General features: G+C 37.0%; 3 protein-coding genes across 6 annotated transcripts; 2 read left to right on the top strand and 1 right to left on the bottom strand.

Moving 5' to 3' along the window:
- Positions 1-6,561: 6,561 nt before the first annotated feature.
- Positions 6,562-9,781, top strand: LOC143466102 (uncharacterized). Its single transcript, XM_076964714.1, has 4 exons — positions 6,562-6,926; positions 7,113-7,247; positions 7,723-7,811; positions 7,897-9,781. Exons 1-4 carry the CDS (start codon positions 6,801-6,803, stop codon positions 8,885-8,887), a joined length of 1,341 nt encoding a protein of 446 aa, XP_076820829.1. The 5' UTR covers positions 6,562-6,800; the 3' UTR covers positions 8,888-9,781.
- Positions 9,782-9,871: 90 nt separating this feature from the next.
- LOC143466129 (uncharacterized) lies at positions 9,872-17,435 on the bottom strand. The gene is made up of 14 exons (XM_076964748.1): positions 17,223-17,435; positions 16,938-17,089; positions 16,641-16,759; positions 16,280-16,542; positions 16,015-16,189; positions 15,582-15,701; positions 14,882-15,328; positions 13,427-14,237; positions 12,565-12,764; positions 11,676-12,487; positions 11,131-11,551; positions 11,006-11,056; positions 10,331-10,508; positions 9,872-10,157 (listed from the first exon to the last, which is right to left on the bottom strand). Exons 1-14 carry the CDS (start codon positions 17,370-17,372, stop codon positions 10,064-10,066), a joined length of 3,993 nt encoding a protein of 1,330 aa, XP_076820863.1. The 5' UTR covers positions 17,373-17,435; the 3' UTR covers positions 9,872-10,063.
- A 1,152-nt stretch (positions 17,436-18,587) lies between these two features.
- On the top strand, positions 18,588-20,938 carry LOC143465942 (uncharacterized). 4 transcript variants are annotated; one of them, XM_076964479.1, is made up of 3 exons: positions 18,588-18,899; positions 19,648-19,708; positions 19,920-20,938. In XM_076964479.1, exons 1-3 carry the CDS (start codon positions 18,720-18,722, stop codon positions 20,765-20,767), a joined length of 1,089 nt encoding a protein of 362 aa, XP_076820594.1. In that variant the 5' UTR covers positions 18,588-18,719; the 3' UTR covers positions 20,768-20,938. The 4 variants fall into 4 exon arrangements, with proteins under 4 accessions (XP_076820594.1, XP_076820596.1, XP_076820598.1 ...); XM_076964481.1 differs by lacking the exon at positions 18,588-18,899 and adding an exon at positions 19,170-19,336; XM_076964483.1 differs by lacking the exon at positions 18,588-18,899 and adding an exon at positions 19,170-19,547.
- The last annotated feature ends 1,642 nt before the right edge of the window (positions 20,939-22,580 follow it).

The following is a 22,580-nucleotide window of genomic DNA, read 5'->3' as shown; positions in this document are numbered from 1 at the left end:
CTTTCGAGCTGCTGTTTGTGGATTTAATTCACTAAATCCTAAAATTTCCATCAAGAATCATCTCAGTCAAAACCTGTGTGAATCAATTTATGAAAAAGTTATAAGCTATGATTTATTTCCATCGCTAAGAAACCATGATGATGATTTTGAGATTGGATATGAAGATCTTCATTCTGTACAATTAATAAAGAAAATTATTAAAGAATTTTTCACGATCAGGTTTTTGACCTATGGCCAGCATTACACCAAAACTGTGATACAAAAACACAAAATTGGTTACCGGCAGCAATCAAACAAACTTGTTTTATTTAGCAATGTCTAAGTCATTACTCATAATGATTAATTTCGTTAGTTAGACGTTAGTTGTATTTCGTTAGTTTTCGTTTCGTTAGACATATCGAGTATGTTTGAAAAGTATGGTACGCCTATATATTAGATATGGTTTGTATTAGGTTTCATCATATTTCATTTCGTGTCTTTCACATTTATTTCTTTCAAGTTAACACCTGATTTTGTAAAAAATATAAGTATATCAATCATTTGCTTTGAATCATGCAACTCTTACTCGATTGAAGGGCTACCCCATTGACTTATGCTAGGCCTACACGGTACCGGTAGGCAATTAGCCTATAGGCAAGCTTATTCATTGATACAGCTAAAATACAAATATTTACAAAAAACAGTCAGTGATAGTGCAATGCAAACACCTCGGCCTTTCAAAAAACTTCCAGAGAATTAGGCCTATACAGAACTACTCCAATTCACATTTGGCTTTTAGCCTTTCTCTCACTCTCTCCCAACGCTTTTGGGCGCATGTGTAATCGCAGGCTTGCTTCACTTTTCGGCTGGAGTTAGATATCTAGTTATTATATATACGATATCTATGGTGTGTACCCTCTACGCAATCAGCCCATAGATATCTTATATATATATGTTATATATAAGATATCTATGAACCAGGCAAGCAGGAATCTGGTTTGTATTCTACAGCTAGGTTCGCCGAAATCTCGGGTGTGCAGACCAAGGATATCTTATATACAACTACAATATATCCAACTACTGTACCTTGGGTTTGTGCTTTAAGAATTGAAACCAGTATGGGTCCGTCATTTTGTTAACATATGCGACCAGAAATGCTCTGACGCGTAAATAAAAATGTTTTACTATATAAAATATCTATGGTGCAGACCCACTAACTCAGTTCCCAGGTGCGCAATGGCTAGCCTGGTTCCATGACAATTAACCGTGTGCGATTGACCGCGAACAAACTAACCGGGGACAACTGACCGTGACGTAAACTGACCGGAATCAAAATTGACCGGTAGGTAAATTGACCGTGCAAGGGCTGAATTATTGTGTTTAAGTTGATGGTAGTATATTATATTTAAAGTAGATATTTGTTTGTATTTATTTACTTTTTTTAACAAAATTTATTTTTATTTCAATACAAATTAAAACATTTATTTAAATAAACAAAAAGACTTCCGGAAATACGAGTAATACATTTAAACAACTTCGCTGCAAAACACATATGACACTACATAATAAGGGCACTAAAATTTACACAAACTGTTATTTGACAAATAAGGAAGTTTATTGCACAAATCGTAGGTTGTAGGCGATGCCTCTGAGAAAATCTAATATGTTACGGTTTGCAAAATCTTCAACGATGGTTTTAAGTCGCGCATCCAGATCCTTGTATGTTCTCCTTTTGGCAGGAGGCCCTTGGGCACAGAGCGCCTCAATCTTGTTTTTGTTTGTGTTCTGCAAATTCCTCAAAGCTTCTATAAATTTCCAAATGGTTGGGTGTTGCATTGATAACATTTTGTTTATTAGATTGTGGTGACCTTCAACTTTGTTGTTGGTTCTGGCGTCGCCATTTAACACCCGAACATAGACGTTCCAGAAGTCATGTGAATATGGCGGGTCTCGTCGTCGAGTCCGAAAGCGACGCCCGATGTAAGTACGCTCAAAGTAGTCGAGAAGCGGAAGCATTTCATCAGGCACAACTTCCTCTAATGTTTCAAAAGCCTCAATTAGATGCTGTATTGGAACAAATGCCAAAGCCGGTATGTGACGCAGCAGTAGTGCAAATTCTGGATCATTTTGATACCTTCTTTGAAGTCCGATTTGCTGCATGTGCTTCCTGACATTTTGATTTAAATGAAAAAAGCAACCACTTACTGTGAGGTCATGATAGTCAAACACCATCCACCATGCACACTGAACGACTACCTATTTTATACAATTGTACGGTTAAAATGCATAGCGGTTGATTTGGGTCGCCGGCCAATTTGTTGCAGGTCAGTTGATCACGACCAATTGTCGCCGGTTAATTTGTTCACGGTTAATTCACGTGATCCCGGCTAGCCTAGTGCTACCACTTGTAATGGTACCATAAGTGTTAGGCTACCGGTACCAAGTCTACACAGCTTAGAAGTGGGAGGAGGTAAAAGACGGAGAACATACGGACTTTTAGGGACTCCGTAAAATAGAGAAAGACGGACTAGCCAATTTGGTCGACTAAATATTCAAATGATTTTTTTTTCTAGCTATCGGCCTGTGAAAGCTAGACGCCGCTTGCTGGGTTATACTGGTGTATGGCTTCAATGCTTTTGGAGTTTCTGGTGGCGTAATGTTTTTATCTCGTGGAGTACTGGTTGAAACGTCATCATTGAATGCTTCCAGGGACAACTTGGACAAGTCGGGTGATGTGTGAAGTAAACCGTGGCTTGTTGTATAAAGAGAGTATCTCGAATTGATTTCGATGATTAGAGAAAATTCTAGAATGTCAATAAGGAGTATATAAGGAGAAAACAGAAAAAAGGAATTCATTATGTCTCTGTTCGGCTTACAGTTAAGAAGTAAAAGGAATTTAGCTACAGGAGGAATTACTATACCAGGACATCCGCATTGTGGACCCGGTAACAATTTAGAACAGACTACTATAGTGAGTTAGGTGAGGCCTGTCGAGACCAGGATAGAGAATATACAAAACTCGGAAATAAGGCATATTGGAATTTTAATAGAGCAGATCAGAACGTTATCAACAGGGCAACTGACATTCCTGGCATTAGCAGTAGTATTGTATCTGGGGTATTTAAAGCTAAGAAGCAGTTGTTTTCTCACTTGCAAGACAAAACAGAAGACACGGCCACTCCAGCCCCAAAACGACCGAGAACCACCAAAACTGGGGAGCAATCCGAATAATCAACAGCAGGAAAAGAGCAACACCGATGGCAGACGAAACTGTAGAAGAAAACGATGAACCCGTACTGAAATGAGGAAAAAGAGGGGTAAGAACAGGAGATTCAAATATAACACATGATACCAGAACCGCTGAACCAACAGACCGCATGATACCATTCCAAGTACCTAACCCTGCACTTGTGCAAGTATGAGATATGACTAGAAAAGGTATCATGTGGTTCTGGCATTGCTTCCAAAACGATGATTTACCAACTTTTCGACCATAGCGATCATGGACAAAATGAACACCCGATACAACCGGGGATGCAAAAACAAGATTAAATCTACCGACACCACCATTAATTGATGTACAGTACTACATTCCATGGCAATCATAAGGCAATATAACTTGTTTTAAAATACAAGTAAACTAGGTAATAACGACCAAGGAAACCGATGGAGATTCTATGGACCAGGAGAAAGATTAGACGGAATATATAATGTCGTCAGTACAGAGGCACAAGCGTTATTGGCATTATATCATTTAACCGATATGATTAAATTCAAAGATTGGTCAATAACTCTATGGCCAGCACCAGTAAGCAGTCGACTACATAGCGGTACGACCGGAAGCGGAAGAAATCAAGCACTAATGTACCTCAATACAGCATACGAAGAGGAAACCACAGCTTTGACTTTGGACAATATGCAAGCAACGTTCCGGGTAATATCTGGCACGCAGAAATGCCGTTAGAAACTAATGGTTCATGCACTGGGTACCAGCTCGGAGAAGATCACCTTACAATCCCACTCAAATTCTTGCAAAGAGATACACATAAAACCGGAGATCAATTAACCGGGACAACAGCACAAGTCAACGATGAAACACAGTGTTACGACATTGCTGGATTCAGTGGAATCTACAACGAAGCCTTACTCAATTAAATGTATATAATTAAAGTATTAAAAAAAATTATTCTCTACTGCTTATACTCCAATAACTACAGGTTATGCATTTAAAGTGTCAAACTATATTACTATACCTTACGAACACCATGCTACTGTTGTGACAGGATTTAAAGGTTGACACCAGTAGAACTTTTATATTATTGTACTGGTATTGTGTCATGGGATCACGACATATGGCCGTGAACAAACTCGCCGGCGACAACTGACCGGCAACAAATTGGCCGGCGATCAAATTAACCGTGACGTAAACTGGCCGGCGATGAAATTAACCGTCGATAAATTGGCCGGCGATCAAATTAACCGGCGACAAATTGGCCGTCAAAAGGTCAATTGAGATACTTTTGCAGACTAGATGCCGACACTTTTAGAATAAAACTGATTTTTAAGGTCTGAAAATGGCAGAAGTAATCTCACAAAGAGGTAAGAAAAAATTAGTTTACAACCATTACATTTTCTGGAGAGATGGACAAAGTTCAGACGGGAAAACTGCATTCTGGAGATGCAGTAATTACCACAAGAGTTTTTGTAAGGCACGTCTCCATACTGTAGATGGCTTAGTCACGAAAGAGTTGCACGAACACAGTCACCTACAAGAAGAGAGACATGTTCAAGTGGCCAAACTACTTACGGTCGTCAAGGAACGCGCTGGCAACGCTAACGATACGTCCACACCAGCAAATATCATATCTGACGCGACAGTGGGATTGCCAGGTGCCGTCAGAGCGCATATTGTGGAAAAAAATATGAAAAGATCAATACAACGAACACGACTTAGGACTGTTGCAGCACCTGCAAATCCACGGAACTGCACAGATTTAGAAATACCTGACTCGTACAAACATATTCTTTTAGATGAGCAAACCGTGACATATTAGATTTTCTCAGAGGCATCGCCCACAACCTACAATTTGCGCAATAAACTTCCTTATTTGTCAAATAACAGTTTGTGTAAATTTTAGTGCCCTTATTATGTAGTGTCATATGTGTTTTGCAGTGAACGTCTTTTAATGTTGTTACTCGTATTTCTCGTATTTCCGGAAATATTTCTGTTAATTTCAATAAATGTTTCAATGTGTATTGAAATAAAAAAAAAATTTTGTTAAAAACAAAGGAAATAGTTACAAACAAATATTTACATATCATATACTACCATCAACTTAAACACAATAATTCAGCACTTGCACGGTCAATTTACCTCCCGGTCAATTTTCATTCCGGTCAGTCTGTTCCCGGTTAGTTTGTTCGCGGTCAATTTACATCACAGTCAGTTTGTTCGCGGTCAATTTACGTCACGTTCAGTTGACCCCGGTGAGTTTGTTCGCGGTCACTTTCACGTGGCCATATGTCGTGGAACCTTGTGTCATATATAACTATGTTCGTTTTTTTTAGATGTTAGGTATTGCACATAGCAGAATAATAATCAATAACTTTGTAAAACAAACTGAATTTGAATTGTCTGCCGATTTCGAATCAAGGATAGAATTTTTAGCAACATGTCAGAGTCATCAACAAGCAACAGTCAGATAACAAGCCCGATGATGGGCCTTTACCACCAACCATCAAGAAGATGTGTTCCAATGCCCGAGAGGATGGGTAATAATAGGTCCACAGGAAATATCAAACAATGACGACCGACACAACCATGCCATTTTCTTCACAACTAATCAATAAGGGACCGGGGAAATCCTATTCGCAAGGGCACTGCACTTGCTGTACTAGGGCAATTAGGCGTACAAGTGAAGGGCTACCTCAAACCAGTTCAAAGCTTCAACCAATATGTAATTTTTTTACAATGAAATGTGTTGCAAAACAAAAACCAGGTAAAAGTCGACAATATTTTGTTCGTTTAGATGGATCTGGTCGCATGGTGCGGCGCAACCAAAGATTTCCAAATCCCCTAACCAACTATATTAATTGGTTCAAGTCCTGTAAATTGGAGTTCTAGCAGCGATACTTCTGTCTCATCATCTAGTTTAGAGCACTTATACAATAGAACAACCCACAACACTGTACGTAACCTAAGAAACTTCAATTAACCTGAACGGCTGTAGCAAGGACCCCTCATTCCACGTCGACCACTCATTCTGACTTCACTTTCTTAAGTAGACTGGTTCATGAGGCTCTCGTAAATGATATCACCTTGTGTATATACCTAGGCTATATTTGTATATATATAATGTGGACGTCCACAAAACATTTAATTGTCATTGGATCTCACACCTTGCACCACCGCTAATAGCAAACTTCTTATATACAGTGGTGTATAAGGAAATGCTAAGAATTTCATCTTGTAGTTTATCACTTTCATTCAGTGTTTGTCTTCACTTTCATTTCTAGTCTATGGTAGTATGTCTACTTTGGGTAAAGAGAGATAATGATTACTTACGATGGTTATGCGATATGTGTGTACTAACCATTGATTCTGTTTGAATAGGGTTTTTAAGGTCGTAGGGTAACAGACTGGTTATAACGTTTGCTGAAACAACCAACATTCATTTGGTTCTCAAACTAAGGCTTAAATAGAAACAAGTGAGCAAAAAGTTTGCTTGAAATTTACCTGTTATGCAACTGCCACGAAATACAGACTGAAAAGAGCCTAGTGCAAAGCTGTAACGTATAAGTGTACAGAATACTGCGGGATTATGGATGAAGCAAATTCAAAACATAACAATGCTGAAGTAGTTTGTCAAAAATGCTCGGATACTTTTCAGTTAAAAAGAAGATTGGAAAAAAATATGATAGAGAAAGAAGTATATTGGAACAATAAGGTGTTGAATGCTAATTTAAAATTAAGTATAGTTGTAATTTTTACTTGGTGGTATGTAAAATCCATATTTCAATATTTATAATAATAGTTAATTGTGTGTAACTTGTTTTATTTGTGACGCAGTATAAATTAATTGTGATTGATGTTGAGTGATCTTTATTGTTGTTATCCTTTTGTCTTTTACTAGATCCAAAAACTTGCTGAAGACTGTGAAAAGAAGATTGACTTTTACGAAATGTGTCATAAGAAGGAACTGCAAAAATTTTGTGATGAAAAAAATTCCTTGATGAAACAGATGGATGCTTTGGAGATACAACTTAAGGTAATTTTAAGCTTTTTTCTATGTCGAAGCCATATATTGCGAAAATTCCAACTCGAGAAAAAACATAGCTGCAGAAATATTGTGATTCATTAAATTTTTATAATATGCATATTGCATATACTCTTTTGAAAAACTCACTCTAACTCTCAAGAGTAATGTAAAATAACATAAAAGTTGTCAATTTTATGTTATTACCATGATAAATTTTGCATGGAAAGACTTTTCCCATATATAGGTACAAAATATGCGGAATTACAGCAAACATTTCTAATTTTCCTGTGTTTGATGACAATAACATTTTAGGTTGAAGCTATTATAAAATTACTATGTGGCTTTAATGTGTTATACATGTGTTAATGTCTTTAAAAAGTTGGGAAGTTGTGACCATATTTTAGTCGTTTTTTGGATCAGTTACTTGAACTTGAATAGGTTATAAGGTATATGTTAAGTATGATCCGTAAATTTATCTGCTCAGGTCTTCAAACAAAAACAGCAACTGACCCAACAGTTGATGAAGTCTGATCAGCACACAAATGATCTGAAAGAATGTGATTCCAGCAGTCTGTAAGTATCTGCAAATAAGCATTTACACGTAAACTGCATCAATTTTCATACCACTATTTATTAATGTATTGTGTATAAATTGTAGTTTTCCGATATCTTGTCGAAAAGAATCTCTGTTAAACATTGCAAGTGCCAGTCCAATGCCCACATGCCCGGATTATCCGCCAGCCCCTTCATTTGAGACAAACGAAAGCTTGCCTTTGTATAAACCTAATTCTGTATTGGAAGAGGTAATGAATGCAACACATTTGGTTGCAGAAGTACCAACTTTGAGTAAACAAGCTCAAATGGGAAGTTTAGATGGTTTGTATAATTCTGGAAATATTAGCCCTAAACTTAATAACACAAGTCCAGAAAAGCAAGAGTCCATTGGCATTATGTTATATGATGAAGATAACTTGCCACCTGGAGGAAAATCAGTTGAAAATATTTTCAAGCTGATCAATGACAAATACTTTAAACTGTACCAACGAAAAGTATTTTGCGTTGCATCTGATAAAAAAGCCGTGGTTGTCAAAGTTTCTCCAGTGAAGGCTGGACGGGATGCTGCAGATAAGGAGTTGATTAATAATTTTCAAGCAACTCTAGATGAAAACAAAGGAAGAATGTTTCATGTTGTTTTAATGACATCTGATGGCTATGAATTTGATGTAAAATTCCTGAAAAACTTGCAGCAATCCAACATCAAGCTTACATGGATCCGTGGATCTGCACCAAATGGAAAACTGAAGAAAGTTGCCCAGCAAAAAGAAAAAGAAGGATTGGGTTCAATATATACCTCAAAGGAACTTTTAAGGAGTGTCCCTTCATCAGAAGAGAAAGTTAAAGGGGCACTTGTTACAAACTTACCAAGACTACAAAGACTTAATGACAAAGAGGTGCTAAATTGGTTAAAGGAAAAACTTGGAAATGAAATATCTGACTCAGATCGCATTACTATTTCTGGTATTCGCGGCTTTATGATAAAGTCAGATCAAGAACACAATACCAATAAAGTGATCAATATTTTGCAGGGAGAAAAATACGAAGGTAAACTACCAGCATTAATTGTTGATAAGGTGTATAAAGTCAATTAATAAGATTTGTTTTTCAGCGTTGTGGGCTTCTAGATGCTGTAAAACTTTTTCCATTCGTTGTACTGGTAGTATTCATGCGTTAGACATTTGCCTTGTTTCCCTGCGCTTAACTTGTTTCGTATCCATGCCCATTTTGCGCGTGACTGATTAAAAACTTAATTGGCCAGGTTTATGCCGACCTGTCTTTAGTTTCTAATACTACTTTACGTCTGTATACTACACTCCAAATGTACGCTATAGAAAAGACATTTTTGGTCAATTCGACAGTTTTACTTCTGTGTTTTTGGGTGTTATTTGAACGATTTTCGATTTAAAAGTTTAAATATCTTCTAAATTTCTGAAAGACTCAGGACATTTGGAGTGCATGACATTGTTTACTCTACTACCAAAGATTCTGTAACAACGACCAAGGGCATACAGCCGGCGCTAGAAATGGCCATTTCTTACAAATACACGCATCATAATTCTTCCTAATTTTTTTCTGGCTGTCAGATCCATGTTAGTGTCACGTGTAGACTGTAGTTGATTAATATTTATTCTATCATGCGTTTCTACGTATACCAAAATGTGCAAATACTGTTGAAGCTATGCAATGTACATTTTTATATAATTTTTACATATTTTCAATATTTTATGTTCAGTCCAGCGTCCCATGCTTATTCAGTTATTCTGCTACGCCTTACATACTTTCACACTCATTTTAATTCTTTTATCCTACTGTTTTTATACATACGAGTACATGTACATAGGTTCTTTTGTACAAAACATTACCTACGTTGCAAACATTTTTCACGATGCTTATTTCCTTTTAAATTCTTGAGTGCTATTTATGACTTGCTATCACTGTTATCGTAAAATTCTTCATTTGGTTTGTTATTGCGTAAGTTTGCGCTAATAAATAACTTTGTGTATATGCTGCCATTATCTGATTATCATATGTAATGACATTGAGTGCTGTGTTTCAAAACTTATATAATTCAATTTTTATTGCAATAGGCTTAAGGAAGTTCATATTTCAAGTACAGTAATACAAAGATTAATTATTCAGTTGCAAGTTTTAGGTTGTCAGCGACTGATCGCTCCCCAAACATTATGCCGTGATGAATGAGATTTGTTTGCAGCAGACTTTAATGCTTTTTATAGGCATATGCCGGCGATGATTCTGTCGTTTACACGTCAGATTTGGTCCAGCTTCTGAAATGGAGTAGTAACCAAACATGCCCAAGATTGTTTCTGGCTTTCATCCAGACTAATAAGTCCACGACTTAATCTGAGCGTATTAATTTACCAATTAATTACATAATATTAATGGTTTAACTGATTAGAAGTTGTCTTTATGTAATACATCTATGCATTGACGACTGACGTGTTATATAAGAAATCAAATGTCAGTTTTATTACTACAACAACAATAACAAATCGTCATTTACAGATTTTACTTACTCAACAGTGTGAAGGCTTGAATAATTTTGACAAATATCTAGAAAATGCATCAAATCAGTTCTCCTTATTTGAAAATGCCGAAGAATTAGCCGTTTCATCAAAGTGTGGTGTTGTATAAACTTTGCGAAGGAAGCAAGCGAATCTCTACTTGCGGCAACTGGAAAGTCATCACTAATTCCTGCAATTCACCAATACTGATGACTAATATAGACTATAGTCGTCACGATTATATTAACGTATCGATTTTGAAACCTCTGTTTGTTTCAAAATCTACTATGAAATAAAGATGGTAGTATGAAAGCTTGTGGCAGACTTGACTTAGCTTCGAAAAGCTCCCTATATGCTTAGACGTAATATTTATGTGATTGTAATCCTTTACATGTCAATTGGCAGTTACAGATTTTTATATTGATAGATTTCATTTTAAGTAATTAACTGTATTAATATTCGCTGTAACATGAATGAAAAACGATCAATTACAGTTTAATGCATATAGAGGTGGTTTCAGAGAGGAACAGGATTTTCGTCACCACAATAAAACAATTCTTAAACACCATAAACATTAAACAATTTATTGCACGGTGTGGAAGAGCAAAAAACTTTGTGGTTAGGCTACATTACCTGCTGTCACAGACAGCTCATTGAGAAAATCATGAACAAAGCTTTATAACCTACCTGATAGATCTAATTCTTCTAAACTGTCAAATCCCAAACTTTTCGTTGTACCTGTGAAGTATATATAAAATTGCCTTTAAAAGTTATTTAAAAATGCACCAGCAGCACTACCGACGTGATGATACCTGAAGATTTCACGGATGTGCTGAAAACATCAAGTATTTTTGATTCACTGTAATTGCCAGCAAGACTAAGATCTTTAAGGCGTCGGCAGTTGCATAAATGCTGTCGTATAGCAGCAAAACCGACCATTGTGATTTGAGTGTAATCCAAGTAAAGCGTTCGGATGTTTTTATGTCCTTCTAAAGTTTTAGCCAAGATGCACATTCCGCTATCTCCCAAAAAATTGTTGTTTAGATTCAAATATTCTAAAACCACAAGATCTTTTAGAGCTGCAGCCAGTTTGGCTAAAGTTTCTTGGTCCTGAATTTGATTTCCGTTCAAGTTCAAGTAACGAATGGAGTTAGAAATCGTTGGCATCGATAACTTGTGCGCAAGTTGATGTATACCAGACGATGTTAAGCATGCGTGGGAAATGTTTAACGTCTAAAACAAACAACATGTTGCTTACTGTTAAGTTCTAAAAGTTGAAATATTAGCGTTGTCGGCGATTCATTAGTAGCCTAGGCGTACAATTTGTTGTAAAAACCCAAGTAGCCTATGGGCTTACCTCTAGACGTAAAAGCTGTCCGATTTCTTGACAAAAGATTTGAAATTTATCTCCCAACGGGTTCTGAGACAGATTGATATGCCGTACAAAAACCAACCGTTTTAACAGCTCCGCTAACCGACAACAATCTGAAGAACTTAATCCTGTCTTTGAGAGATCGATTACTTGAAGAGGTATCACGTACGGAACCGTTGAATCAGAGAAGAGAGAAAAAAGTAAAGACGGTGACGTGATGGTTACATCAAGCTCTTCCAGGTACGGTAAATGTTTTATGGCTAAACCTAACGACGCGTAGGTTGTAACTCGAGTTACCTGGAGAAACGACCTACTCTCTTCCGTAAAAATGAGCTTGTGCAACGCGGAAGTAAACCCTTTTTTTGGGATAAGACCACGACTCAAGTCATCTATGTGGGTGTTTGATACATCCTGCACATCTTGGAACTGGGCTACTTCAAGAAAAGGTAAATTCTGTAACAAGGTCGCGATAAAGTGTAACTGATTCCCACGCAAGTGAAACAAGCATAATGTGTGGATCCAGGTGGGTGATTTGTCGAGATAAGGAAAGACTGTGCCAGATCGCGTCAGTTTTGGTTTGCATTGAGCAGTGATAAAAAATAATCCTTGTTTCGTCCGATTTGATGCTGACTTCATTTCCCGGAGACACAACACACTTCCATCATCACGATAACCCGCCAACTTGTCTGCTACTTTGGATGCATATAAAAATGAGTGTGGCGAATCAGAATTCATTTCATAAAAGATTTGTAAGTTCAAATGCTTCACGGATTCCTCCTCTGCCAACCGCTCGAAACCTTAATGAAACAAATTATATTTCATTATTGTACGCTTATTCAAAGGTATGAGTAAAGATGAAGCTGCAGATACCCACTTGTGTTGTGACACGTTTCTTGGGATGATGATCGCAGGAGATAAGTTAAATGCCTGATAATGATGTCAGCAGTTTCAGCCTTTAAGCAGCAGCAGAAGAGTATGAAGTATCGCAGCGAAATTGCACATCTCAATGATTTTATATATTCTCTCATTAATTTTTCCCAATGTGTGAAAGAGAATGGTGCCGAGCAAACGTGCCTTTAAAACAGGTTGGAAAAAAATCAACGTCAAATTACAAAGAATGCTTTTTTTCATAGAGCAAAGTAAACTACTTCTTAATGGTTCCGCAACCGTCATTCTCAACCGAGCAAGAGTTTAATTTGTTGAAATTACATTCTTTTTTTGGGAGGGGAAGTGGAGGGTGGGGTTGTTTTCAATACTAACGACTCGCTTAACAATCAACTATCGGTCATTCTCGTCGATAATTATTATGTCATAATCATTTTTTTCATTCGTTCATTGTCATATACCAATAATAAGTTATAAGTAACGTAACGTAATAATTAACGTTCTCAAAATTATTTTTCTGAACACAAACTAGTGCCAAGTCTACATTAATTTGTCAATTATAGTATAGATTAAAATTTAAAAACATTTTCTAGTTGCGTTTTGTTTCAATTAATTTACGCAGAATTTGTATAAAGTTCCACAAAAGAAATTCAAGGGTAGAATAAAGAATTTTTAGGGTTGTAAAAGGGAATGCATCGAAAAAGATTGAGAACCACAGCTTAACAACGACATGATAAGCCGTCGACCGGTCTTGAATTCAATATACACAGCAGTATACTATAGCATGAAACATATAAAAAAATAGTATTCCAGAATAATTGAAGTGGTTATGCCAAGCTATTTTTTCTTACCAAGCGGCTTGATATTGTTCAAATAGAACGTGAGAGAACTTAAATATCTCTTCGTTCTTTGTAGACTTTACATGTCTGAACAACCAGTGTGGAAATTGCTTTGTTACAACTTCTGTCGCAAATGAGTAAACGTTACCGCTGTCACCACGGAGAGTTCGCTGCAATGCTTTGTCACCATGGTGTCTCGCAAAGAATCCGAAGGAAGAATCAACGTCATGGTGCTCCGCATAACTTTTGACAATTCCGCTCAAGGTCTCAGGCAAGATGTTTGGTCCAGCAGATTTGGATTTGAAGTCGAAATCGAAATCAAATTTTTTCAAAAACTTCCACACTGCACACAGCAAATAGATCATAATTGGGGAAGACATGACGCCCTTATACACGTCACGTTGAAAAACGCGAGTAGCTTGAAGAAGTTGATGAGAATTTTGAAAACTGTCCGTTTGACTTCCTCCTCTGTCGGTGAATTTGCACCACAGACGTGAACTTGCTATGACGTCATTCACATCAAATCCCGTGACGATTGCGTGTTTCCATTTCCCTGGTGTCTGGGACAAGGCCACCATAGTATTGCTGTTGCTTTTGGACAGAGTGGGCACAGTGTTCATTTCAGGAAGAACGCTAGCCGTGGTAACGACAACGGAACAGTTTGGCCACCTATGTCCGCAAATGACATCCTTTATTTCAGACATAGCGTCGCTGGTCAACTCCGGCAGTCTTTCAATTCCATCTATGAGTATAAGAATATACGACTGCAATCCTCTACCTGGATCGAAGAGATTTTCGACTTCATCTAACGGAAATTCGTTCACTGCAAAAAAAGCTTACTGGTCATCTTTGGGTACAAAATACATTGGAAGCTCGTTAACTCGAAGTTGAAGGGCTAACCAAATTACATCGAGTTATCCGATGTTTTGACTTATCCAGAGTTCGTAAAATAGTCTACAATTGAAGATAAAAACGTGAATAGATCCATTTTGGGAGTCAGTGCTAAGGTGAAGACGAGGCATTAAATTAAAAACCACAAAATTATCCTTAGACGTTACTCGCCTATTTTAAAGTCCTTTAACCAAGCGAATTACTACGGTGTTTACGCTACAATCAATGATTTATGAAATATAATGTCGAGATATAGTTGACGTTAGTTGTACCTTGAGTGTCACAAAGTACTTCGAGTGAATCGAAATTTCGAGTTTAAAGAAATTCGTGAGTTATCGTTTGTTTTTTGTATATGCATTTTGATTTGTCATTCCCCGAGACCGGAGAAACTGCTTCAGGTTAACCGAAATCCCGATTTAATGCAGTTAAGTTAACAAGCGGATAAAAATGCAGGTTATTGCAAATTACTGACACTTAAAAATACCTCATTAGCTTAATTACATTTTGAGATAATCGCCTTTGATCGGTATTTGGCAACTCAACTCAACAAATATATTATCTAGCAATTCTACTCACATGACTGATCAATGATGCATTCACTCAGGCTTGTGTACGGTTCTTTACACATGACCAAAGAACAGTCGATGTAAAATACATAACCGTAGTCCTGTAGTTCCAGACAGTTGTTCGTCGCCCAATCGTAAGCCATTTTATGCAGTAAGGTAGTCTTTCCTACCGACCAAGGGCCGTTGATCATGAGCCGAAGAGGCTTAGAATGGGAAAGGATCTTTCTCCAGGAAACCTGCTCCAGTGCAACCGGCTTTAATAGTGGCACGTCATCTACCGCAAAGAACTTCGTCCTCTCCGAGAAATTTTCTAATGTTTCCACGTGACACACTACGTCATCCATTCGCAAACGAAAGTTTGGTTCGGAGGAAAGTGGGATGATACTCCCATAATGCGTAATGTAATGATCTCTCAAGTTTCGCATTAAACGAGAATCTTCCTTGTGATTACAGCTCCCTAGAAATTACAAACATTTGGTTACAAAACTTTTCAATTTTCAGCGTAGCCTAACTCAAGTATCATTTTCAAGCTTACGCCGTGTTTTGGTGTTTTCACTTTAGAATAATTTCTACCAAAAAAGAAAAGCTAAAGTGAAAAAGTTTTTTTATGGTAGTTTTTTTGAATGAACTTCTATATTCTAGTATCTAGCTCGAAAGAAAATGTTCTCTTATTCCTGTTTCAAGAAATCATTGCTTCTATACTCGCTTACCTTCAACAAACACTTCATCTGTAATTGAGTTCATGATTTCAATTTCTTCTGGTGTAAACAACTCAAAGTTTGTTTCAAGTTTACTTGTCGCCTTGTTGTGACAAATGATATTGACGATTCCTATGGTAATACAACATTTAAAATCAAGTAGGCCTGCTGGAACAATATTTTAAGGATTTCACAAGCACAGGGGCGCTTTTACTGCTTGTTTAAAGTGATATTGTCAGGCTTGTCCATGGGACATTTTTTTCTGTCCCGCCATGGGAATTGCAATTCGTGCTGTCCCATCCCATCCCATCCCATGGGACATTTCCCATGGACAAGCCTGGATATTGTGGAACGCTACAATGTGTTTATTGCAAGCTAGTTTATGCATATTGCACGCACAGTAGTGCACAAGCACATTGCTTAGTTGTAAACTATAGCACCTTACCTTGTTCTCTTACTTTCCGCTGATTTAGTTTGCAAGCCGGACTTAAAGTTATTTCATGCTCAGTCATATCATCTTCTTTGTCGGGTTTCGGTTTATCAAGACAAGATAAACGCCATGCCCGCTTTTGGCCAAACTGAGCGATAAATTTATCCCATATCTGTGCGGATTGTGGGTTCTATGAACAAAAAATGCATCACTGTATGCAATTCAAGTGCAAGAAATACAATATGATAAAATGACCTTGTGCATGCAGGATATGGGCTACCTCTTTCAAGTCCAGATTTCTACTTTCCTTCAAGTTTAGGTAGATTTTGTTTCGTTCTGACAGATCCAGAGTTTGCCATCTCATGACCTCTGTGAGCCTGATGTAAATATTCTTTACGTCACCAGCGAGAAAATCTTTCATGACGTCAGCTTGCCATCTCCTTGAAGAAATTTTGTAACTCTTTAACCGGTCAAGCACTGACGTTATGTAAATCCAGGATCGCTTGAAAGACTCCTCCGTTATTTTATACTTGTGGACAATACCTGCAAAATGTTTCAAAAAATCGCTTTTGTTTTTTTGTGCGTCAATGGAAGATTTAGTCTACAAATTGTTTGACGTGACCCCTACTAAATTTACTTACCATGCATCCTTTGCTTAAACTTTGTTAATCGAATGACATCAAAAAGCGGCGTGATTTGATTTGAAGTCGGTTCTTGATTCCACAATTTCCAAGAAGGGTGTTTTAGACGACATAAGTGCCTGCAAAACACAATTTTTGTTCAAAATTCAAGTTCTTGCGTTTTGTTAAATCATTGCAGTTTCAGATACAAATTATAAGCTTGCATAGTCTTAAACTGGCGGTTAAAACAGCAAATTAGCTGGACAATGAATTGCTTCAAAATATACAATAAACGCAGCCGAAGAATAGCTTATATACCTTATCAGCACAAACAGAAGAGATATTTCCAAGTCCGCCATATTTAGTTCTTCCTCATCAGCCCCGAAGAGAATATCAAACATTTCATGATTGATTTCGGGGTCTTCTTGGTCACGTAAACTGATGAAGACTTCACGGTTTGCTTTCAAAAGCTGTGGTGAAACAAAAGGCTATGGTGGATTAAGCATCAACACATGTATGTAGAAATGGAAATTGTCTTAACTGAACTTATAAATAGCTTCAAACAATTTTGAAACAAGTGAAATCATTGCGATATGTGCGTACGTCGGATAAGTTAGGCTCCTTTCCCTTATTGCGCGGAAGATGGTCGATTAGAAACCATCTCATGACGTCAGTACCGTCGTTAAGTAGCAACGCACAGAGCCTTCCAGCCCATTCCAGTGTGTTGTGATCGACTGAAAAATTGCTTGGCATTTTTTCTGCATAACCAATTTCCGGAGAAAGTTTGTAATTTCCACGCACTTATACCCTTATACGTTTTCCTGAAAATGATGTATTTTGTGTACGCATCAAATAAACCGATAAACTGGCTGAGCTACCTTCCTATATTATTAACATGCAATACAGTATTAAAGTATAAATATCGTGTAAAATATACGCTTTCCTGTAGATATAATTATCGAGAAGTATTTTATAAACTCCAATATTAACTCAATAAATCGATACTCGGTTTACAATTACAAAGTTTAGGCGAACAAAACCATACTACACGCGAGACTATGAGACACAATAACATAGCGAAGTATAATATAACAGTCAAACACTGATGCGTTTCTTCAAGTGTGTAATTATACGGGTGCGGGTACAACACCGTTTGTTTTGTGGCTAAACAGAATTGAAGGCCGTATTGTTACCAAGGACGCCTGCTGAGCATAAGGAGGTATTGTGGGCTTTTTGAAACTCGCCTGTGTTGACATACCGGAGAAAAGCCATTAGCGTTTGACTTGGTGTTCTGTTTGGTCTGAAACAGGGTTTCCTTTCATATTAAACATTTTTAAGACTTTGTTGTATTATATAAGCTTATATCACTACAATATTCACTCTTATGTACTTTCACGGCAGCAGCATTGACATTAACGTATATGTATTTAGGCTACTTGTAACCAATTTAAAACTTAGTGTTGTTCAACTTCTATTTTTATTTTCGAATGACGAAATGTGGGCTCAATACAACCTTTGACCCAAACTCGGTTGACCAAGTCTTGATTTGGTACGTTTTGTTGTTAAATGGGGCTTTAATGTAAATCCTATAGGCAATACCAAAACGTTGTATAAATAAAATGTAATCGAAAACTAATCAGGATTCACGAATGCTTTGCGATTTATTCAAACTCAATTAAATGGCATTTTGGTTGCGCGTTACAGAAAAATCTCTATCTTATTTCAACGAATTACGACAACAGGCTGAAAACGTCAATAATCCCAAAGACGAGTGCCTGTTGGTTTTCAAGTAATCAATACAACACACAAATCTTTGGTTGCTGGAGTACCGCTCTTCAATAAGACGAGGGGCAAAAATTTAAACGAGTATTAAAAAGCACAACTATACATTGAAAAAATGCAAAATCAACCGATCAAGTTGTATTCAAGCACTTAATTTAAGTCTACAGTCTTGTAATAGAGTAGTGCTCGCTTGCACATTTCCTGTCCGAAAATTTTTTTTCCTATTGTCTTTTTTCCAAACAGTGAGCAGTGTAGTTATACAAGATCAAAGCAGTCGAGTTTTTGGGGCCAGAGTCAAACTTTTACAAGTAAAAGGTTATGGAAAGCAACACAAAAATAATCCAGCCGGAAAAGAAATCCTCATATTCTGGACGTTTACTAGCGAGAAGTACGTTGAAGGAAGACAGCAAACGTCAAGATAAATTACATAATCAACCTATCAAAATAAAAAACTTAGTAAGCGAAATGAGCACATTAAAGGACCTAAATATTGAGAAAGTAAGTCTACTCATTTTTCTTTTTGTTTGATCTATTTTTGAAATCGTTTTAGTGGTGTTTAGAACTGATAAGCTCGGTAAAAACTTACATCGCAAAATGCTTATGGGTTCTACATCGTTTTTCTTGACACATGCTGACGTATTTGCGTTTTAAATAATTCATTACCTGAGTGTAAGTTATTTAAAGTAATTCGCAATTGCTGGCAATACATCGGTTTAAGCAACAAAACGAGTTTCCTTTTGTGTTCGCTAATATACTTCACAATGAATTAGACGACCGGATGGCAGTTTCCATTTAGTTTTCAGCGAAAGTACAGAATTAGTATATAAATATTTAATAGAAAATGCGCTCATTCTTCGTCGCATTCAATACGAAGGCTACCGTTAGCGACAAAGAATTCCGTTTGTCAAAGGACTGTCTGAAGAATACTTTTGCAGGTTGATGCATATCAAGTCAAAAACTAGGCCGCGTTCTTGATGCAAATATTAGTTAATTATTACTAACTATTACTAACTAACTAATACTAACTATTGTTAGTCTGTAAAGCTAACAACCAAAAAGCTCATAAAGACTTCGTGTGGTTTGTTACGTACCAACCAGGGTATAACTATATAACCTCATAGAATTGCCAAGAAAAAAAGACTAAGCGTAGGTATTTATGATATTCGATGAAGATATTAATTGGTTAGCGCTGTAAGAATTTACAAAAAGCCTTTAAAATTTAAAAATTGTTTTATAATATTTACAGATGTCCAAAATGTTTGCAAACCAACATGGTGATGCTACGGACGGAGCTTCAATCTTACCAGGTAAAATAGTTAAAAAACAATATTGTTAGCATATATCGAGTTTGTGTGAGTAAGTGAATGAGGTAAAATCAATTTAAAGTTTTAAGGTAGGTCTATTGAATGAATAAGCTACTTTATAAAGTAGCCTAATATATTTTTACAAATCTAAAACTTATGTTTTATACCAGCAATGTTGAATTGCCTACTCATAGTCTATTCTCTCATTTTGCAGATAGCGTGACAAACCACAACACTCTCAGAAAGTTAACTTCCACTAGGTCAACAATGCGAGCTAACAGTCCAGTGACAATCGGACTGTCAGATTTAGGTACAAACCAACAATTTCCACTCCCTACAAGACCCGCAACTACTGGTAGAATGCTACCACATATCGGAAGGAGAAACGTTCAACGGAAAAAAGCAGTGTTTTACCCAAAACTAACGACACAAAAAGACAACAAGTTAATATCTGGGTCAACACCGACCCTGATGAAGAATGACAAGAAAGCAACAAGGCCCTTACCGAATCACGTGGAAATAACGACTAGTAAGGAACCGAATGTAGAAATACCTTCTTCAAGTTTACGTCGACAAAATAACTTGACCAAATGTATCCTTGATCCAAACGAACGGATACATTTGACGGAACAAAGACAACAAACTTCAGCAGGCAAGCAAAAAATTACCACTGTCTCAACCTTAACACCAACTCCTCCGGGCCAAATTAAATCTGGTGGAGAAAGAAAAGATCTATGCGAAGAGAAAAAAGATGAACCAAACATTGCGTCGGACAAAACTACAAAAGTATATTCTTCTCAAAATGAATCTTCCCAAAAAGGTAACCAGGTTGTAAAAAATTTCAAGCCAATAATAAGTGTACAAAATCTAAAAATTGGCGAAAGAAGGCCGTTAGAAAAAATGAAGAAAGTAAAACCTACAGCAAGATCAATGCCAAGTAGACCACTACTAGATAAAGAACGTGAGATTCACGTTAGACAAACATATCCTATTAGGTCTAAGGAGTCAACAAATCTCGAACTTCCAACTGTCATGCGGGGCCGACAGTTTCCTGCACAATAAACCTCATGAAAGTTATCGTTGAACATGCCGACATATTTAAGGTGTAATAACATGTAATTATGCAGCAAAGGAACGAAACGAAAACTGCTAGTAAATTTTAAATATTCTTTTTGGTGTATCCCAAAATCAAATAATTAGGCTTGTAATTTCGTTGGTGTTTTTGTGACCAAATGTCAGCTAAGTTTATTTCAGATATGCTCACCTTATGCATCCTCATGTTTTATAAATACTTTTTGGTCATATTTTTACATATACTAACAATAATATTTCGTCTTTGCAATAATGTTTATTCTCGTTGTGTTATTGTTGTTTTATTTTTGTTACGTTGCTTGTCAGTACTCATCCCAATCCTTTCATACTTGTTGAACTTTGTTGTATTATTAGCAATAGCGCCACTTTTAACAACAGCGGCAAGTTTCAATTTGCTTTCTGGCGTTAGTTACTGCAGCATTTTGTTTTGATAGAAAGTCGTTAGTTGCAGGATGTTGAAGAATTGTGATCTAGTGCTGGAGTACACAACCACAGGATACACTTGTATACTAGACCCCATCTACTAAATTTGTGACGTCATGTGGTTGTGCACTAGACCACAAGCTTGTAGCCTAATCACAAAGAAAATTCACAAGTTCAATATTTGGCACGACACCGGCAGCCAGTGAAATAGATGCTGCCACAGTCTTTATACTGTTATAAGTGTTATTACAAATAAAATCAGAAAAAACTCAACCGTGAGCAAGACAAAAAGCAAACAGTTGTTGTAGCAACTATTATAAGAAAATACACAAGCATTAAAGCAAATGTACTTGCGTTTATTCGAAAAAATATTTCTTTTTATGAAAATGATGGTAACAGCGAACACTAACCAGTTGGGAATTAAAAATGTGGTTACTCACAAATGCCCACACATGAACCACTGCAGGTGCGGTGTGGCAGCGGGTACAGAAATAAAAAATGCGGGTAACCATGGGCCACAGGTACTCGCATTTGAATCAGCGCGGTGCGGGCAAAAAAGTGCCCATACAGGGCTTAACTGTTTTGTTGGTTTGAGTCAGCTAGCCAGCCAGGTTGTTTTAAGGGGATGCCAAAAACTTTTGAAAGGTACAGTAGTCTAAAACTCCCCCTTTGCCCAACCAACCCAGAATGCGCTGAAGTTTGTGCTTTTTCAACTCAAAAAACACCTTGAAATTAAATGTATTCTCATAAAGCCTAAATAGCACAATTACAGTAGATGTACGTCTTCCAACATGGCAGAAAATGTAACTGTGACGTTATTTGCAACCTATGAAAAAGCCTAGTAGGCTAATTTGTAATTCGAAATTCAAGACTCAAGTTTTGCATCAGGAGTAATGTCCCAAGTTGGAGGTTTGCTAAGTGCGCAGAAGAGTAAAATTAATTGTGCGTTTAATGCCTATTGTTTTATCTTGTTGCATGGAAGATTTCTCACTCAAATACAGAAAATTTAACTTTGGATTCAAATGTCTACCAATTTCTTAGCACATTTGGTTTGTAAAAGTGGAAGGGCCAGCCCAACTGGAAAGTACAACAGTTTTCGACGAGAAATCGTGCGTGCAAAAATGCAAGTTTTGGTGCGATGGCATGCACTGAAGCCTAAATTCTTTATTTATTATAAATTGGCATAAAAATAACAAATTTTGGTGTGCACGTTGATGAATCTTGTGCATGCAGGTGCCACACTTTCCACTATAGGGGTCAGGCCTTCCCAGTAAAGAAAGTGGGAGGGGTGAGGTCCACCCGCCCACACTATTTATGCAGACCGTGTAAAAGATAATTTTTTGTGATAAAGAATTTATTT

This window comes from Clavelina lepadiformis, chromosome 7, assembly GCF_947623445.1.
Source record: "Clavelina lepadiformis chromosome 7, kaClaLepa1.1, whole genome shotgun sequence".
Taxonomy (NCBI): domain Eukaryota; kingdom Metazoa; phylum Chordata; class Ascidiacea; order Aplousobranchia; family Clavelinidae; genus Clavelina; species Clavelina lepadiformis.
The sequence above is the reverse complement of the archived record's forward strand: the minus strand, read 5'-3'. Positions and strand labels throughout refer to the sequence as shown.

Bases quoted from the DNA above. Each gene is read 5' to 3' on its own strand.
- LOC143466129 (XM_076964748.1), bottom strand. From the start codon at position 17,372: ATGCCAAGCAATTTTTCAGTCGATCACAACACACTGGAATGGGCTGGA. The intron at 12,765-13,426 runs GTAAGAAAAAAT...CCTGTTTTAAAG, and splicing joins GAACAATATCAAGCCGCTTG to GCACGTTTGCTCGGCACCAT. The intron at 11,057-11,130 runs GTATCATCACGT...TATACTTCACAG, and splicing joins CACATCCGTGAAATCTTCAG to GTACAACGAAAAGTTTGGGA.
- LOC143466102 (XM_076964714.1), top strand. From the start codon at position 6,801: ATGGATGAAGCAAATTCAAAACATAACAATGCTGAAGTAGTTTGTCAA. The intron at 6,927-7,112 runs GTGTTGAATGCT...GTCTTTTACTAG, and splicing joins AAGTATATTGGAACAATAAG to ATCCAAAAACTTGCTGAAGA. The intron at 7,812-7,896 runs GTAAGTATCTGC...TATAAATTGTAG, and splicing joins GAATGTGATTCCAGCAGTCT to TTTTCCGATATCTTGTCGAA.
- LOC143465942 (XM_076964479.1), top strand. From the start codon at position 18,720: ATGGAAAGCAACACAAAAATAATCCAGCCGGAAAAGAAATCCTCATAT. The intron at 18,900-19,647 runs GTAAGTCTACTC...TAATATTTACAG, and splicing joins AGGACCTAAATATTGAGAAA to ATGTCCAAAATGTTTGCAAA. The intron at 19,709-19,919 runs GTAAAATAGTTA...CTCATTTTGCAG, and splicing joins CGGAGCTTCAATCTTACCAG to ATAGCGTGACAAACCACAAC.